This window comes from Mobula birostris, chromosome 5, assembly GCF_030028105.1.
Source record: "Mobula birostris isolate sMobBir1 chromosome 5, sMobBir1.hap1, whole genome shotgun sequence".
Lineage (NCBI taxonomy): Eukaryota > Metazoa > Chordata > Chondrichthyes > Myliobatiformes > Myliobatidae > Mobula > Mobula birostris.
In genome coordinates this window covers 176,971,804-176,992,167 of record NC_092374.1, presented here as the reverse complement: position 1 = coordinate 176,992,167, position 20,364 = coordinate 176,971,804, and the positions used below count along the sequence as shown (strand labels likewise).

At 43.0% G+C, this 20,364-nt stretch overlaps 1 protein-coding gene across 1 annotated transcript in view; it reads right to left on the bottom strand.

The window, feature by feature from the left end:
• Nucleotides 1-886: 886 nt before the first annotated feature.
• Nucleotides 887-20,364, bottom strand: part of LOC140197377 (RT1 class I histocompatibility antigen, AA alpha chain-like) — a 47,640-nt gene continuing 28,162 nt past the window's right edge. Inside the window, exons 2-5 of the mRNA XM_072257334.1 lie at nucleotides 12,611-12,859; nucleotides 10,238-10,498; nucleotides 3,274-3,549; nucleotides 887-971 (exon numbers count right to left, since the gene is read on the bottom strand). Coding sequence (XP_072113435.1) covers nucleotides 895-971; nucleotides 3,274-3,549; nucleotides 10,238-10,498; nucleotides 12,611-12,859 — 863 coding nt within the window. The 3' untranslated portion in view covers nucleotides 887-894. The remainder of the gene's footprint in view (nucleotides 972-3,273; nucleotides 3,550-10,237; nucleotides 10,499-12,610; nucleotides 12,860-20,364) is intronic.

Below are 20,364 nucleotides of genomic sequence, written 5' to 3'. Positions count from 1 at the left end.
AGCAAGTTCCCACAGTGGATGCAACACTAAACCTATCTTCATAGAGGGTTCAGAAGTGGAGAGAATGAGCAATTTCAAGTTCCTGGGTGTCAACATCTCTGAGGATGCAGCTATAAAGAAGCCAAGACAGCGGCTGTATTTCATTGGGAGGTTGAGGTGATTTTGTAGGTCAACTAAAACACTCGAAAACTTTAACAAATGTACGATGGAGAGCATTCTGACTGCTTTCATCACCATCTGTTTTGAGGGACAACTGGACAAGATTGAAATAAATTGCAGAAACTTGTAAAATTAGTCAGATCTATCAGGGGTACCAGCCTCCATACTATCCAAAATATCTTCAAGGAGCGATGCCTTAGGAAGGCTACATCCACCACCACCCAGGACATGCCCCCTTCACACTGGAGCCATCAGGGAGGAGGTACAGAAGCCTGAAGGCACAGCTTCTTCCCCTCTGCCAGCCGATTTATCAATGGACATTGAACCCATGAACACCACTTCCTACTTTTTTTATTTGTTATTTTGCACTACTTATTTTAAATTAACAGCCATATATATATACTTTATATAACCCAGTTTTTAATTTATTGTAAATTTCATTGTACTGCTGCCGTAAAATTAACAAATCTCCCAATCTATGCCAGTGATATTAAATCTGATTCTGATCCTGACTAAGCTTGCTGAGGTGTGTGGTCACTCATCAAAAAAACCTGTTTGAAGCTGCACCCTGTGTTCAGAACTGTGCTTGAGTTAGAGCCAAATGCTGATCTGCAAAGGAGAAAAGAGAGGAGATTGAATGTACAGTCTAATACTGTCACAGCAAGCAGGTTTAACAAAGGCATCTGTATGTTTACCCACCTCCAGTGATGCCTTGGTTCTCTCCTTGCTGCACCTCTACATCACTCCAGAGATTATCGCAAACACAGTCATCAGCCCCAACATAGGACCTGCACCATGGGGCTCACCAACTCCTGTCCACCAAGTAAAGATCGGTAAATGTATAAATTATTTTATTATTGTCACCAGTTACCAGGTACAGTGGAAATACATGTTTTGCATTCTGTCCATACAAATCACTAAATCAGGATATTAAGGTTGTACAAGGGAAAACAATAACAGAATGCAGAGTAATGTATTAATTTTACAGAGGATGTGTGGTGCTAGCTGGCAATAAGGTGCAAGACCATTAAAAGTTAGATTGTGAGGTCAGATGCCTATCTTACTATGTTTGGGGACCACTCAATTTTCTCACAGGAGAAAGACAGAAGAGTTCATTGATCATAGTAGTACACGCTTTCAGGCTTTTGTATCTGTGCCTGATGGGAGCTGGGGAGCTGGGAGAAGCGGAGGGGTGGGGGCGGGGGGGGGGGGGTGGTGCGGGGGAGGGTAGTCCTGGGTGGGTAGTATCTTATATTTTGGAGGATAAGAGAATGGAAAGTGTTTTGAGGAAGGAAGGATGTCATTAGGATGGAAAGGATGCAGAGGAGATTCACAAGGATGGTGCCAGGAATGGAATACTTGAGAAATAAGGAGAGACAATTTAGGCTGGGATTATTTTCGCTGGAGTGTAGGGAGCTGAGTTATAGAGAGAGGTATATAAAATTTTGAGGGGCATAGAGAGAGTGCACAATAATTTTTCTAGGCCCCTGATGGTATAGGTTTAAGTTAAGAGAGAAAAAATGTAACAGGAACCTGAATGGCAACATGGTGGTCAATTTATGGGTGCCAGATGAAGTGGTTGAGGCAGACAAGTTACCATCTTTTAAAAGATACATCCACCAGTACATGAGTCTAAAGGGTTTAGGGATATATGGGCCAGGATAAATGGGACTTCTTTGAATGCAAATCTTGATTGACAAAGGCGTGTTGGGCTGAAGGGTCTATTTCTCTGCTGCATTATTCTACGAATCTATGACAATCAAACACCCAACAGCCAGACAGTGACCACTTGACAGTCAGGTCTTCCCCACAGTCCCAATTGCTTCTTAGTTGTTCTTTCTGTTGAGTTCTTACTATATTTCTTTGACCAACAGCTCAACTGCTTCTGTAACATCTGGTGAGCAGAAGGAACAGATTTAATTCGAGTGATAAAAGAGCACGGTAAATAATAACTTCCAAAATGGAAATGGGATATGTTCTTGGAATTAAGAAATTTTCAGAGGTGTGTGAAAAGGAGTGGGGCTACTTGAGCAAGTCGTTCAAAGTAGAGCACAAGGTGGTGAAGATAGCCTACAGGATGCTGGATTTCATTGATCAAGGCACAGAATTCAAGAGAAGGGAACTTATGGTGCAGCTTTATGGTGGAGATTCTTGATTAGGTCTTTCAAAGAGGTAAATAGGGTGGTGAAGGAAGTGTATGAGATGCCAATTATCAGTGCATAGAATACAAGGGCATGGAAATTATGGTACAGCTTTATAAAACATCAGTGAGGCTACGTTCTGAGTATTGTTTACAGTTCTGGTCACCAGAGCAGAGGAGAGATGTGATTGCATTGGACAGAGTGCAGAGGAGATTCGCCGGAATGTGGCTCAGATGAAATGGGAAGAGAGAATGGATACGCTGGTTTTGTTTTCTTTAGATGGGAGGAGACTGAGGGTGGACCTGATGGAGTTATACAGAATTATTAGGGGTGTAGATAGGAAATACAAAGAAAATGTTGGAAGATTTTTTTAAAATATATATTATTTCTGTTTTTGCACTACTTAAAAATCTGTTCAATATACATATATATAATTACTGTAGTTGATTTACTTACTTGTTTTATATTTTTTCTATATTATCATGCATTGCATTGTTCTGCTGCTGCTAAGTTAACAAATTTCACAACAGATGCCAGCAACAATAAACCTGATTCTGATTCTGAAGAGTGCTACAGGTTTTACTTGCTGCAGTTTATGCTTTCACTTCATGTGTTTGCCTGAACAGTAGTAAACCCTTCCCCATGATAAAGGTGCCTATAACTCGAGGTAGGTTTAAGATAATGACTAAGAGGTTTATAGGGAATCTACAGAAGCATACTTTCATCAAGGGGGTGTTGGAGTTGGGAATAGACTGCCTGAGGAGATAGTGGAGGCAGAAACCGTCATAATTTTCAAGACGTTCCTAGATGAGCAGTTGAATCATCAAGTTAACGAAGGGGACGGGCCAAGTGTTTTTCAGAACTAGAGGGTTTGCATGAATCAGACAGGCTGAAGAGCCTCCTTCTCTGCTGCATGAGTCCATGAGCCACCACAGGCAGAATGAAGCAAATTCTGTACAGTACGATGACCTACCTCCCTTCACCATCAGGGCCTTTGGCAGGCTGCTGTATTCGACATGACAAGTACAGATGTTTGGGTCGTTGCCCTGCAGCTCAATGACTAGTTCCATCCAGTATGTATCATTGTAGTTTGGTAGCACCGTCACCTTGTAGCCCTCAGAGACAACCTGCCCATTCTTCAGCCAAGTGGCGTTGATAGCACGAGGGTAGAAGGGACTGATGATGCACGAGAGACTCTCGCCTTCAGTAGCTGTTGGCCTCCTTGTCAACACCTGAACCTCTGGAGTAACTGGGGAAGAATGAAAAATTATGTCACCACCTCAACACAGGCTGATGTTACCTTATCGTTACAGACTGAAGTTACAGTGTTCAATGTTGGGATTACTCTCACATCCTTCACTGCCTCAGAACCTGATCTGCCTCACTATTACACTCACCATCTAATCTCAAATCAGCCTCCCCAGCCTAAGCTCATGCAGACTACAGACAGAGAATACGTTCATTCATCGGACAGGTCCATATCAAGGTCACAGGCACTGTTCCCAGTCCAACTGTCATGCAATATCCCAAATTTAGATCATCCTCAAACTGCAAGATGGAGAATGACCTCAGCACAGCAGCGGTGATCAGAAGGTCCCTCACTGCCCCAGACCGGGAGATCAGTCAATGTCTCCATTTGGGAGCGCCCTCACTCAAAGATTCAAAGTAGATTAATTTCCAAATTGTTTATACAAAATACAACTCTGAGGTTTATCCTCTGATGCAGCAAAGGAACAAAGAGGCACCAAGGAACTCGTTCAAAGAAAATATCAAACACCCAACATGCAGAGAGAGAACAGATTGAACAAACAGCAAAAAGTGAGCTAGCAACACAGAGAATATCAAACATCCAAGCAGGGGTATTTTTGTTCTTAATTGTCCATTCCTTATCTGTTAGGGCATCATAGTGTAGTGAGAATGACTCCAGGGGCAGTGTCTCATACTGTGTGTGAGATGTGAGTATTCTGGGAGACATCCAGTCTCTCGGATAAACACATCTGCACCAGGTTCGTCAAGCTGCGGCTCCTCAGAGAATGTGTTAAGGAACTGGAGCTGCAGCTCACTGACCTTAGCTTCATATGGGAGAAAGAGGAAGTGATAGATAGGAGCTACAGGGAAGTAGTCACCGTAGGTTGCAGGAGATTGGTAAATAGGTGACTGTCAGGAGAAGGAGGGGAGATGCTCAGCCAGTGCAGAGTACACCTGTGGTCATACCCCTCAATATAAATGTACCACTTTAGATACTGTTGAGGGGGACAACCTACCGGGGGTAACCACAGTGACCTCCTCTCTGGCACTGAATCTGATGCTGTGGCTCAGAAGAGCAGAGAGGTGAAGAAGACTGCAGTGTTGTTAGGAGATTCCATAGGCAGAAGAACAGAGACAAGATTCTGTGGGCACGATGGAGACACCCAGGTGGTATGTTGCCTCCCAGTTGCCTGGATCACGGATGTCTCGGATCAGGTCCATTGCATTTTCAGGAGGGAGGGTGAGCAGTCAGAAATCTTGGTGCATCTTGGCACCAATGAGATGGGTTGATAAGTTGAGGAGGTCCTGAAGAGAGATTTGAGGGAGCTGTGTAGAAAGCTGTAAAACAGGACCCCAGTGTAGTAATCACTGGATTTCTGCCCGTGCCACGTGCCAGTGAGGGTAAGAATAGTATGATTTGGCAGGTGTATGTGTGGCCAACGAATTAGTGGAGAGGGCAGGGGTTCTCTTCTGGGTATGGCCTGTACAAAAGGGACAGGTTACACCTGAACCCAAGGGGGCACAATATCCTTGCATGCAGGTTTGCTAGAGTTGTTCAGGAGGGATTAAACTAATTTGACATGGGGATAGGAGCCTGAGTGATAGTGCTGAGGATGAGGTAGTTGGTTTACAAATGGAGGCAGTGTGTAATGGGACTCCTAGCAAGGAGAGGCTGATGATAGAGCACAATTGTAATCAACAGGATGAGTTGCAATGTAAAAAGTGGACAAAATCAAAAATGGTGAATACCGGACTAAAGATGTTATATTTGAATGTGTGCAGTATACAGAATAAGGTTGATGAACTTGTAGCACAATTACAGACTGGCATTTATGATTTTGTTTGTATTTGCATTTGAGGATACACATTGTATCAAAAGGGTAGGGAGATGTGGAGGCATTGCTCTGTTGGTAAAAAATGAAATCAAATTATTAGAAAGGTGATGTAGGGTCAGAGGATATTGAATCATTGTGGGTAGAGCTAAGGAACTTCAAGGGTAAAAAGACACTGATGTGAGTTATATACAGACCCCTAAACTGTAGTAAGGATGTGGTCTACAAATTACAATGGGAGATAGAAAATGCATGCCAAATGGGTAATGTTACAATAGTCGTGGGGAATTTAAATATGCAGGTAGATTGGAAAAATCAGTTTTGTGTTGGATCCCAAGAAGTGGAATTACTATAATGCTTGCGGGATGGCTTTTTAAAGCAGCTCATGGTTGAGTCCACTGGGGTATCAGCTATTCTGGATTGAGTGTTGTGCAATGAACCAGAATTGTTTAGAGAGCTTAAGATAAAGGTATTCTTAGGGGTAAGTGATCATAATATAATAGAATTCACCATGCAATTTGAGAAGGAGAGCTAAAGTCAGATGTATCAGGATTACAGTGGAGTAAAGATAATTACAGAGGCATGAGAGAGGAGCTGGCCAGAATTGATTTGAAAATAACACTGAAAGGGATGGTGGCAGAACATAAATGGATGGAGTTTCTGGAAGCAATTCAGAAGGCGCAGGGTATGTACAACCAATAGAGGAAGATGTATTCTAAAGGTGAGATGACACAAGGTGGGTGGCTAACGAGAAGTCAAACCCAACATAAAAGCCAAAGAGATGGCATATAATGGAGCAAAAATTAGTGGGAAGTTAGAGAATTGGGAAACTTTTAAAACCCAGCAGAAGGCAACTGAAAAAATCATTAAGAAGGATAAGATGGAATATGAGAGTAAGCTAGCCAATAATAAAGAGGATGCAAAAAGTTTGTACGGATAGATGAAGTGTCAAAGAGAGGTGAGATTGGATTTCGGACTGCTGTAAAATGATGCTGGAGATGTAGTAACGGGGGCAACGAAATAGTGGATGAAATGAGGAAGGCACTAGCAGTATGCTGGAAGCTTGAGAGTGTCAGGGGAGCAGGTGTGTGTTAAGTTGCCATTACTAGACAGATGTTTCTTGGGAAAATGAAGGGTCTTTAGGTCACCTGGACAGATGGTGTACCTGCTAAGATTCTGCAAGAGGTGGCTGAAAAGATTATGGAGGCATTAGTGATAATCTTTCAAGAATCTTTAGATTCTGGAATGGTTCTGGAATATTGGAAAATTGCAAATATCTCTCCAGTCTTCAAGCAGGGAGAGACACAGAAGCAAGGAAATCATAGGCCATTTCGTCTGACCTCAGTTGTTTGGAGTTGATTGTTCAACATGGGATTTTGGGGTACTTGGAGGCACATGATAAAATAGGACGTAGTCGGCATGTTGGAATTCTTTGAAAAAATAACAAGCTGGATAGACAAAGGAGAATCAGTGGATGTTGTGTACTTGGACTTTCAGAAGGCCTTTGACAAGTTGTGACATAGGTAGAACAAGGAGAGAGGTTCTACTGAGTGAATTTGAGCAACTAGGGACCAAATTAAAAAGCAGAACAGAAAAGGTGGTAATCTCTGGATTACTACTGAGCCATGAGCAAACTGGCATGGGGTTTAGAAGATTAGAGAGTTATATGCATGGCTGAAGGATTGGTGTGGGAGGAGTAGGCTTGATTTCATAGGAAATTGGCACCAATGTTGGGGAAGGAGGGAGCTGTACCAATGGGACAGGCTCCAGCTGAACTGTGATGGGACCTGGATGCTCGTGAATCGCATAACCAGGTCTGTGCATAGGGCTTTAAACTAAATTGTAGGGGATGGGTTTAGTAGGGGAAATGCGTTCAACAGATTAGAAATGTATAGATAAAGTAAAAGAGAAAACTGTGGAAAAAGATAATGAAAAATCAAAAGATAAAAAAGAGAAAAGTAAGGGTGGAGTAAAGAAAAGACAAGTGCAAAAGAGAAAAAGATTACAAGATTTTAAAAGCACAATGAGTGAAATGGCACTTTATCTGAATGCCCGTAGTATTCAAAATAAGGTCAGTGAACTTTTGGCACAAATCACTACAAAGATGTATGATTTCAAGGGCATTACAGAATTGTGGTTGCAGGGTGGAGAGGATTGGGAAGTGAATATCCAAGAATATCAAGTAATATGGAAGGATAGACAAGAATGTAAGGGAGGTGGGTTAGCGGTCTTAATTAAGGATGAGATCAGGGTGATCGTGAAAGACGATATAAGATCTAATGAGCAGAATTTTGAATCCATCTGGGTAGAGATCAGGAATAGAAAAGGGAAAAAATCACTGGTAGAAGTTGTCTATCGACCACTGAATTATAACATTATGGTGGCACAGGCAATCAACAGACAAATATCTGTGGCATGTAAGAATGGAACAGAGGTTATCGTGGGGGACTTTAACTTGGGTATAGATTGGGTGAATCAAGTTGATGAAGGCAGTCTTAAGGAGGATTTCATAGAATGCATCCATGATGGCTTTCTTGAACAGCATGTCACTAAACCTACAAATCTTAGATCCGGTCCTGTGCAATGATCAGGTAAAATAAGTGATCTTGTAGTTAGGGATCCTCTTGGAAAGAGTGATCACAGTGTGATTGAGTTTCTCGTACAAATGGAGGGTGCAATAGTTCGATAGAAAACTAGTGTATTACTGTATGCCTAAACAGTGGAGACTACAATGGGATGAGGGAGGACTTGGCTTGTGTAGACTGGGAACACAGACCACATGGCGGGACGGTTGAGGAACAGTGGAAGACTTTAAAAGAGATTTTTCACGGTGTTCAACAGAAGTATGTTCCAGTTAAAAGTGGGGAGCAAGTAAGTAAGCAAGGGTGGGAAATGAAAGAAAGCATCAAACTAAAAGCTCGTTTGTACAAATTTGCCAAGAGAAGTGGGAAAATGCAAGATTGAGAAAACATTAAAAAGCAACATAGAACCACTGAACGAGCATTGGAGGAAGGGAAGATAGACTATGAAAATAAACTAGTACAAAATATAAAAACAGATTGTGAAAGTTATAATTATATAAAGCAGAAAAGGGTGGCTTAAGTGAACATCAGTCCCTTGGAAGACGAGAAGGGGAATTAATATTGGGGAATGAGGAAATGGCAGAGGCTTTAGATCTACGTTGTGTCGGTCTTCACAGTGGAGGTGGAGGACACGTCTAACATGCCAAAGACAGATGTTATGGATGCAATGGGAGGCAAGAACCTGATACAATAGCTATCACTAAAGAGGTAGTGCTGAGCAAACGTGTGGGCCGGAAGATAGATAAGTCCCAGGGTACTGAAAGAAATGGCAGAAGTTATAGCAGAGGCTTTGGTGATAATTTACCAAAATAGAACAATAGGGATAGAGGATTGGTTGACTAATAGAAAGAAGAGAGTTGGGATGCCTGGGTGTTTCCCTGGTTGGCAGTCAGTGGTGAGTGATGTGCCACTGGAGTCTGTGCTGGGCCTGCAACTGTTTACGATATATGTTAACGATCTGGAAGAAGGGGGCTGAGTGTAGAGTATCTAAGTTTGTGTAAGGTATGGAAGCATCCTGAATCTTGTCAATAAGGTCTATGCAGGAACTCCTGACTCCTGAGAACTGCTGAATTGCATGTATTTTAAGGTGTAAAAGACCATGCTTGTGCTCACTTTAGCAGAGCCTTTTAGTGGGCTCTCCATGGTCATGTAAGTAAGTAATTAAACTGAATACTGGGGTCTGTGTCCTTGTTTAATCAGCAATAGTAAATTTCTGTGACACTCCGGGTAGAGGAGCATCCTCTTAAGATGGAGATCAGGAAGTATTTCTTTAGCCAGAGAGCAGTACATCTGTGGAATTTGTTGTTACAGGCAACTTGGTAGCTGTGGAGGCCACATCTTTAGTATATTTAAAGCAGAGATTGATAGATTCTGTATAGTCACGACATGAAGGGATACAGGGAGAAGGCAGGACATTGGAGCTGTGAGGGATAATGGACCAGCATGATGAAATGGCGGAGCAGACTCAATGGGCCAAATGGCCCCATTCTGCTTCTATATCTTATGGTTTTATCAAGTCTAGATGTACTCAGTTTAGTTCAGTGCCTTGCCACTAGCCAAATGCAGGCTGCAGAATCAGTCTTTGCTGAAGTGCCCAGTGCGCACTGATGCACGCTGATCAAACCACTTAGAAACAGCAAACAAAGGGTAACCAGAATCCAGAAATACATGAACCCTAAAGTCCCCCAAAAAGAGTCACAACCACGAGCCTCACCGATCAATCCCTGCAATGTGGAACCCAAGCCTCCTGCACTTTCCTCCAACAGCAGCTAGTAAAAGGGAGAGCAATACCAGGCAAACGCGGCAGATGGTGCCAAACACCAGCCTGGCTTCCGCACTTGGCCTCGTCCACTTCAACCTTGCTCAACGCCTCAGTCAGAGAGAAGCAATGGAGCCAATCATGGGCTCACAGTCCACCTCCAGGCCTGTAGGCCGTACACTCCAACCAACTCATTGTTTCAAATTAGGAGATCCCTCATTACTGCAGATTGGGAAACCCCTAACCATTTTGTTTTGGGAGCTCTCTCTCTTTCCCGTATGAGGAGATCCCTCTGCATCTCTGATTGGAAGCTTCCTTACTATCCAGATCTGGAGATCCTTCTCTGTCCCAGATTGGGAACACCATAAATTTGTTAGATCATCAAATCCTTCAGTATCCTGAATCATGACAGCCCACACCATCTCGGTCTCAGAGCCCCATAATCGTCTCAGACTGGGGTATCCTTTATGTTGCTGAATTGGGAGTTCCTTCACCATCGCAGGATGTTCCACTTGCCTTGCCTTTCCAATGCTTCTTTTCCAAGCTGAACAGCCCTTTGCAAATACCAAGTGCAGTTACTCTTCAATGCAGTCATGTCAGTGAAACTGAGTTGGCTCAAGTGATTATTTAACATTGCTAGGAAACCAGTGCCAGTGCATTTCAATGTGTTCAAATCACAGCTCAACTCTCCGATATCCGGGAAGTTGATTTTTAGAATCGCGTTGACCGTATCTCCAGATTGTGTGCAGCCCCAGCATGCCTGTATGTAGCTGATGCCTGTAAATTACCAACAGATTAATTAACATTAATGGCTGAAGCTTCCAATACTAGATAATGGTCTGGTAAATACGTAAATGCTACGTGACTAAGAGGTGCACAAAGTGGTGGGTCACGGCGAGCGACTGTGTACAGTTAAGGCCAAGAGCTTGGGGTGAAGTGTACTATATAGAACATTTGTCAGTGTGTGGCACAGATCACAAGGTCTGGTGGAATCAGTAATCAATGTGAGCAACTGTCTACACAGCAAGGTGGGAGGGGAAAGTTTAAAGAGATTCAATTTGTCATCAAAGAATGACAACATTTTCAAACGTGCAGTGAAAAGCATTCGGATTGGTTACATCACAGCTGGTAGGTAAACTCCAAAGCTCTGAAAGACAAAAGGCTGCGGGGGTGCTGGGCTCAACCAGGCCCATCACAGGTACAGCTCTCCCCATCTTTGAGGACATCTGCGGAAGGCAATTTCCCAAAAAGACAACATCCATCATCAGGAGCCACACCCTCCCTATCATCCAGGACATACTCTCTTCTTGATGCTACCACTAGGAAGGAGGGACAGAGGCCTAAGGACCAACACCCCAGGCTCCAACAAGAGCTCCATGCCCAATACCACCAGGTTCTTTAACCAACCAGAAAAGCCTTAACGAGACCCTAGATTATATTCTTCGCTCTTAATCTTGCACAGATATTGTTACATTTATTTTGTTGTATACCTTTTTCCAATTTCCAATTAACCAATTTCCCCCGGGATCAATAAAGTATGATTACTACTACTAGAACTACGACTACTACTACTACTACTGCTACGACTACTACTACTTTGTACATGTGCAGGTTGTACATATTTATTTAAAATTGACTCCATGCTAACATGTCCTGTAATATACCATGCTGCTGCTGTAAGACAGTAATTTTATGGCATTTGTACCCTGTGTATATCAGCCTATGTTCAGAAATGAACTTGAGCTTGAACTTATGCGGAGTGCACAGTACAGAGATCACGTTGAAACACTGTGCAGTGCACAGTACTCTACATACAAAGCAGGGGGCACATTGAAGTACTCTGTCAACATGTGGGTCGGAGCAGGGGCTCACAGTGAGAGACTGCGCTGTACAGTCTGCGCTGAACCACGTCCACTGCAGAGAGTTACGGCGGAGAATTGTGAAAGCAACGTGTTTGTATTCAGTGTCAATAAGCACAGAGTGTGCAACACAGCAGTTCTGGTCACTCTGTGACGGTGAGGCTTTGGAGAAGGTGCAGAAGATGCTTACCAGATGCTGCCTGGATTGGACAGCATGTGCAATAACAAGAGATTTGACCAACTTGGGCTGTTTTCTCTGTTTTAAAGTTGACAGCTGGCATCATTTTTCCCTCTGTTGAAATGTCTAATACAAGAGGGCATGGAAAAGGGGATATGTTCAATGGAGATGTGCAGGGTAAGTCTTTTGCAGAATGGCGGGTTCCTAAATTGTGCTTCCAGGGGTTGTGGTAGTAGCAGCTACAAAGAGGGTGTTCAAGAAGCTTAGGGGAGCAGGACATGGACATTGTATAGGCAGAAAGGATGAGATTAGTTTGGCATTTGATTATTAACATAATTAGTTCAACAGAACATTGTGGGCCAAAGAGCCTGTTCCTGTGTTGTAGTGTTCTATGTTCTAATGCACGGAGTCCCTGCACCGAATTAGATCTGGAAAGCATCATTGTGGCAGGTGACTAGATAAGAACCATGGATGCCTTAGTTCCAACCATCCTAGACTGAAGCATCCCCAAGTCTGGAGTTGGGGAGTAGGCTTAGGATTAGGGTTTGAGCCAGACATAGCCTGGATGGACAGTGGGTTTGATTTTCACTAGTTCTCTGAAGAGGTCCGTGGGGAATGAGGACTGGATAATCAGTTTATTTTGAAGGGTCAGAACTTACCCAGTTGATTAGGGTGGAATTCTTGTAATTGGAGTTAAGGAAGGTAGAGAGCAGAATGGAGATTTGAGAGATTTGAAAGAGTGAAGGGCTTTAAACTTGATACAGCAGAATCGGATCTAATAGAAGATCAAGGTATTGGCAATATGCAAGTTACTGTGATACTCAAAGGGTAGTGCAGATCAAAGACACTCACTAATCAATGAGGAGAGTGGGTTCAGATATATCGAGAGGAGCTCATGAAGCTGATCGGTTATTTCTTTCTGTTTTTTCCAGTAGTCGATCGGTAAGCCATCTGTGATCCACTGGTACTTGACTCCTACTTCATGGAGTGTGCTGTCGTAGTAGTTTATCTGCAAGTCATCGAGCATCCCAATCCTGAAGAAAGCTGGCATTTCAGGAATGCTGATGGATTGGAAGTAGTAATACATCAAGCTGTGTGAGCCTGAGTAAAAGGACAGAGAGAGAGGAGTGTCAGAAAACAACAAAGGATGCTCACAATTTATAAGGCACAACTCAGGAGTTTGATGACATACTCGCCACTTGAATGGATTAATACACATCCAAACAGACATCCTATTGGATCAGGCAGCACTTCCACCCCTCTTTATTAGCTCCCCAAACACGAGCAACCAACATTACGAAAACTTGCTTCACTGCTCTGGCTGTTAACAAAATCTGAAGCAAATACTCACCGAAGCCAATCCAACAGAATGACCCAAACCCCAACACAAAGGAGGTCAAGGGCAGCAGGCAAACAGGAGCACCAACTCCCACTATAGGGTTGCTTCTAAATCAGAGGCAAACATACTGGAACATAAGTCCACCATGATAGAGAGGAAGCCAAGATTCAAGGAGAAGCAGAAGACATTTCCGGGGCACCTGTGCAGAAATTCTGATCATCGCAGCAAAGGTGACAGAGAAAGAGGATGGAAAAGAGGTAGTGGAGTGCCACAAGATGCAGAGTGGGAAGATTAAAAGTAAAGATAGTTGTTGGAGTCTGTAGGTTGAAAGAACATTTGTGAATGCAGTGAAGGTAGGAAGGACTTAGATATGCCTTGTATGAGGAGAACAGGCTAAGAATTGGGAGCAAGGAAAATAATAATTTCCAGTTCTGTCTGAATGTGGGGAGAAGCACCAATGCAGTGATCAATGTCAAAGGAAAGAAGCTGAGTGATGTAGCCCAAGTGGGATTGAAAGTTAGCAGTCATTTCAAGAGGACTAGAATATAAAAGCAAAGGTGTGATGTTAAGATTTCATAAAGCACTGGTGAGACCTCATGTGGAGTATTGTGAGCAATTCTGGGCCCCTTAGGAAGGATGTGCTGAAACTGGAGTGGGTTCAAAGAAGGTTCATGGAAATGATTCCGGGATTGAAAGGTTTGTCACATAAAGAGCATTTGATGGTTCTAGGCCAGTGTTCACTAGAATTCAGAAGGATGAGGTGGGACCTAATTGAAACCGGTCACATGGTGAAAGCCCTTGATAGAGTGAATGTGGAGAGGATGTTTTCTATGGTGGGAGAGTCGAAGACCAGAGGACACAGTTTCAGAATAGAGAGGTGTCCTTTTAGAACAGAGATGAGGAGGAATTTTTTTTAGCCAGAGAATGGTGAATCTGTGGGATCCTTTGCCACAGGCAACTTAGCAGCAGTGGAGGCAAAGCCGTTATGTATATTTACGGCAGAGGCTGATAGATTCTTGACTGGTCAGGACATGGAGGGATACAGGGAGAAGGCAACAGATTGGAGCTGAGAGTAAAATTGGATGAAATGGCAGAGCCGACTTGATAGGCCAAATGGCCTAATTCTGCTCCTATATCTTATGGTCTTATGGTAACAAGACTGTTCCAGGTATCCAAGTGCAGAAGAGATTTTCCAGAATGAGTCCTGGATTAGAGGACATAAGAATTGAACTGAATTGAATTGAATTGATTTTATTACTTACATTCTTCATATACAAGAGGAGTAAAAATCTTTACATTATGTCTCCGTTCAAGTGTGCAATGTAGAATTATAGTAATTTATAATAAATATTATGTACAACAGGATAGTCAATATAATATAGAAATACAGTTGCATCAGCATGAACTAAACAGTCTGATGGAAGAAGCTGTCCCGGAGCCTGTTGGTCCTGGCTTTTATGCTGCGGTACCATTTCCCAGATGATAGCAGCTGGAACAGTCTGTAGTTGGATTGACTTGGGTCTCCAATGATCCTTCAGGCCATTTTTACACATCTGTCCTTGTAAATATCCTGAATAGTGGGAAGATCACATCTACAAATGAGCAGGGCTGTCCTCACCACTCTCTGCCGAGTCCTGCGATTAAGGGAGGTACGGTTCCCGTACCAGGCAGTGATGCAGCTAGTCATGATGCTCTCATTCGTGCCCCTGTAGAAAGTTCTTAGAATTTGGAGGGGGGCCATACCAAACTTCTTCAACCGTCTGAGGTGAAGGAGATGCTGTTATGCCTTTTTCACCACACAGCTGGTATGTGCAAACCATTTGAGATCCTCGGTGATGTGTATGCGGAGGAGGAGTTGTTCTCTGGGGTGACAGAGACTGAGGGAAGATCTGATAAACGTTTATAAGATTACAAGAGCATCCCAGGTCAAAATATCTAACAGTAGAGGGCATATATTTCAAGTGAAAGGGAATAAATTCAGAGGATATTTGTAGGCCAATGTTTATTTTACAGAGTGGTCAGTGTCTGGAATCAGCTGTGAGGGCTGGTGGTGGAGGCAAATACAATAGAGGTATTTAAGAAACACTTAGAAAGGCTCATGAATTGCAGAGAATGGAAGGATATGGACATTGGCAGAAGGGTTTAGATTAGTTACGCATTTAGTTACCGGTTTAATTAATTTGATACAACATCTTGGGCTGAAGGGCATATCCCAGTTCTGCACTGCCCGGTGTTGTCATCTCAGAGAAAGATATCATAGGATTCCCCTGGTTGCTCTGATTTCCTCACACACCCCAGAGATGGGTGGATTGGTGGGCTAATTGGCTGCTGTAAATCACCCCTGAGGTGTGTGTGAGTGGTGGCATCTGGGAAGGTGTTGATGCGAATGAGGGAAGAATAAGATTAGATGAGTGTAAATGGGTGGTTGATGGACCCAGGAGGACAGTACTGACTCTGCAGGAGAATCACTTTCTTTAAAATCTTAACATTACTGACTAGCTACATCAAAACCTGGGACAGAATCTACAATAGACGGCAATACAAGAGCTCAGAGAATGGTGGACACAGCCTGATCCACCATGGGCACATCCTACTCCAACACTAGCAGTATCTACAGGAGGCACTGCTTCAAGAACGCAGCATCTACCATCAAGGATTCCCATCATTCGCATCGTGCAGTCTTCTTGCTGCTACTGTCGGGCAGGAGGGACGGAAGACTGACATCCCACAACATCAGGTTCAGCAACAGCTGCTTTCCTACAGACATCAGTTCTTGAACCAACCTGCACAATCCTAACCCTGCAACAGCAATGAACCACTACAGACTGCCTCTTGCACCTTTCAGACCATAAGACATAGGAGCAGAATTAGGCTAATCAGCCTGTCGAGACTGTTACGCATTCCATCATGGCTGAATCCAGATCCCACTCAACCCCATACACCTGCATTCTGGTCATATCACGATCAACTTCCGCCTTAAATATATGCACTGACTTGGCAGTCTGTGGCAGAGCATTCTACAGATTTAATTCTCTCTGGTGAAAAAAAATTCCTCCTTACCTCTGTTCTGAAGGGCCACCCCTCAATTTCGAGGCTGAGCTCTCTAGTTCTGGATACTCCACTGTTGGAAACATCCTCTCCACATCCACCCCAACAAGTCCTCTCAACCTTCAGCAGGTTTTAATGAGATCACTCCACATTTTTCTAAACTCCAGTGAGCCAGAGGTCGTGGTACATATAGGTACCAATGACATAGGTAGGAAAAGGGGAGAGGTCCTGAAAGGAGAATATAGGGAGTTGAGAAAAAGGACCGCAAAGCTAGTAATCTCGGGATTACTGCCTCTGCTACGTGACAGTGAGAGTAGGAATGCAATGAGGTGGAGGATAAATGTGTGGCTGAGGGATTGGAGCAAGGGGTAGGGATTCAAGTTTTTGGATCATTGGGACCTCTTTTGGCACAGGTGTGACCTGTACAAAAAGGACGGGTTACACTTGAATCCTAGGGGGACCAATATCCTGGCGGGGAGATTTGCGAGGGCTATGGGTTGACTTTAAACTGGAATGGTTGGTGGGTAGGAATCAAATTAAAGAGACTAGGAGAGAAGAGGTTAGTTCACAAATAGAGAAAGCTAGTAGACAGTGTGTGAGGGAGGATAGGCAGGGGACAGAGATCAGGAGCACTCAGACCAAAGATGTAGGGGACAAGGAAGAAAAAGGAAACAAATCTGTTTGCTCCATTAATGATAAAAAGAGAGTAAGAGGTGGAGAGTTTCTTAAATGCATCTATTTTAATGCTAGGAGCATTGTAAGAAAGGTGGATGAGTGTAGAGCATGGATTGATACCTGGAAATACGATGTTGTAGCTATTAGTGAAACGTGGTTGCAGGAGGGGTGTGATTGGCAACTAAATATTCCAGGATTTTGTTGCTTCAGGTGTGATAGAATAGGAGGGGCAAGAGGGGAAGGTGTTGCATTGCTTGTCAGAGAAAATATAACAGCGGTGCTCTGGCAGGATTGATTAGTGGACTCATCCAGGGAGGCTATTTGGGTGGAATTGAGGAATGGGAAAGGTGTAGTGAGGCTTATAGGGGTGTATTATAGACCACCTAATGGGGACCGAGAACTGGAGGAGCAAATTTGTAAGGAGGTGGCAGATATTTGTAGTAAGCACAAGGTTGTGATTGTGGGAGATTTTAATTTTACACACATAGACTGGGAAGCCCATTCTGTAAAAGGGCTGGATGGTTTGGAGTTTGTCAAATGTGTGCAAGATAGTTTTTTGCAGCAATACATAGAGGTACCATCTAGAGAAGGGGAAGTGTTGGATCTCCTGCTAGGGAATGAGATAGGGCAGGTGACAGAGGTATGTGTTGGGGAGCACTTCGGGTCCAGTGATCACAATACCATTAGTTTCAATATAATTATGGAGAAGGATAGTACTGGACCATATAATTATGGAGAAGGATAGTACTGGACCATATAATTATGGAGAAGGATAGTACTGGACCCAGAGTTGAGATTTTTGATTGGAGAAAGGCTAACTTTGAAGAGATGTGAAGGGATTTAGAAGGAGTGGATTGGGACAATTTGTTTTATGGGAAGTATGTAATAGAGGAATGGAGGTCAGTTAAAGTTGAAATTTTGAGAGTACAGGATCTTTATGTTCCTGTTAGGTTGGAAGGAAAGGTTAAAAGTTTGAGAGAGCCATGGTTTTCAAGGGATATAGGAAACTTGGTTTGGAAAAAGAGAGGGATTTACAATAAATATAGGCAGCTTGGAGTTAATGAGGTGCTCAAGGAATATAAAGAATGTAAAAAGAATCTTAAGAAAGAAATTAGAAAAGCTAAAAGAAGATATGAGGCAGCTTTAGCAAGTAAGGTGAAAATAAATCCTAAGGGTTTCTACAGTTATATAAATAGTAAAAGGATAGTGAGGGATAAGATTGGTCCCTTAGAGAATCAGAGTGGATGGCTATGTACGGAGCCAAAAGAGATGGGGGAGATTTTGAACAATTTCTTTTCTTCGGTATTCACTAAGGAGAAGGATATTGAATTGTGTTAAGGTAAAGGAAACAAGAAAGGTAGTTATGGAAAGTATGATGATTAAAGAAGAGGAAGTACTGGTGCTTTTAAGGAATATAAAAGTGGATAAGTCTCCGAGTATTCCCTAGGACCTTGAGAGAAGTTAGTGTGGAAATAGCAGGGGCTCTGACAGAAATATTTCAAATGTCATTAGAAACGGGGATGGTGACGGAGGATTGGCGTATTGCTCATGTGGCTCCATTATTTAAACAGGGTTCTAAGAGTAAACCTAGCAATTATCGGCCTGTGAGTTTGACATCAGTGGTGGGTAAATTGATGGAAAGTATTCTTAGAGATGGTATATATAATTATCTGGATAGACAGGGTCTGATTAAGAACAGTCAACATGGATTTATGCATGTTTGACAAATCTCATTGAATTTTCTGATGACGTTACTAGGAAAGTTGACGAGGGTAAAGCGGTGGATGTTGTCTATATGGACTTCAGTAAGGCCTTTGACAAGGATCCACAGGGAAGGTTAGTTAGGAAGGTTGAATCTTTAGGCACTAATATCGAAGTAGTAAAATGGATTCAGCAGTGGCTGGGTGGAAGACGCCAGAGAGTAGTGGTGTATAACTGTGTGTCAGATTGGAGGACGGTGTGTAGCAGTGTGCCTCAGGGATCTGTACTGGGTCCAGTGTTGTTTGTCATATATACTAATGATCTGGATGATGGGGTGGTAAATTGGATTAGTAAGTATGCAGATGATACTAAGATAGGTGGCGTTGTGGATAAGGAAGTAGGTTTTCAAAGCTTGCAGAGAGATTTAGGCCAGTTAGAAGAGTGGTCTGAAAGATAGCCGATGGAGTTTAAGACTGAAAAATGTGAAGTGCTACATTTTGGTAGGACTAATCAAAATAGGACATACGTGGTAAATGGTAGGGCATTGAAGAATGCTGTAGAACAGAGGGATCTAGGAATAATGGTGCATAGTTCCCTGAAGGTGGAATCTCATGTTGTTAGGGTGGTGAAGAAAGCTGTTTGTATGCTGGCCTTTATTAATCAGAGCATTGAGTATAGGAGTTGGGATGTAATGTTGAAATTATATAAAGCATTAGTAAGGCCAAATTTGGAGTATTGTGTGCAGTTCTGGTCACCGAATTATAGGAAAGATGTCAATAAAATTGAGAGAGTACAGAGGAGGGTTACTAAAATGTTGCCTGGGTTTCATCTCCTAAGTTACAGAGAAAGGTTGAACAAGTTAGGTCTTTATTCTTTGGAGCATAGAAGGTTGAGAGGGGACTTGATAGAGGTGTTTAAAATTACGAGGGGGATTGATAGAGTTGATGTGGATAGGGTTTTTCCATTGACAGTGGGGGAGATTCAAACAAGAGGACATGAGTTGAGAGTTAGAGGGCAAAAGTTTAGGGGTAACATGAGGGGGATCTTTTTTACTCAGAGAGTGGTAGCTGTGTGGAACGAGCATCCAGCAGAAGTGGTTGAGGCAGGTTCGATGTTGATGTTTAAAGTTAAATTGGATAGATATATGGACAGGAAGGGAATGGAGGGTTATGGACCGAGTGCAGGTCGGTGGGACTAGGTGAGTGTAGAAGTTTGGCATGGACTAGAAGGGCCGAGATGGCCTGTTTCCATGCTATAATTGTTATATGGTTATATGGTTACAGGTCCAAAGCTGCCAAACACTCCTCATACATTAAACCTTTCATTCCCAGAATCATCCTCCTGAACCTCCTCTGTATTATCTCCGATGATAACACATCCTTTCTGAGATATGGGGCTCAAAGCTGTTCACAATGCTTTAAGTGTGGACTGATTAGTGTCTTATTATTATTTCCAGGCTTTTCTTGAAAGATCATGTCCAATGCATCTGTTATCTCTTCAGCAACCTCTCTCAAGTCTCTGGGACGTAGTCCATCTGGCTCAGGTGACTTATCCACCTTAAGACCTTTGAAGTTGGCTAGCACTTTTTCCTTTGTAACAGCAAAGCACCCACTCCTGCTCTCTGACACTCACGGACCTCTGGCACACTGCTAGTGTCTTCCACAGTGAAGACAGCTGCAAAGTACCCATTAAGTTCCTTTGACAATTCTTTGTCCCGCATTACTACCTCACCAGCATCATCCTCTAGTGGTCTAATATCAACTCTCACTTCCCTTTTACTCTTTATATAACTGAAAAAACTTTTGGTGTCCTGCTTCATATTATTGGCTAGTCAGCCCTCATG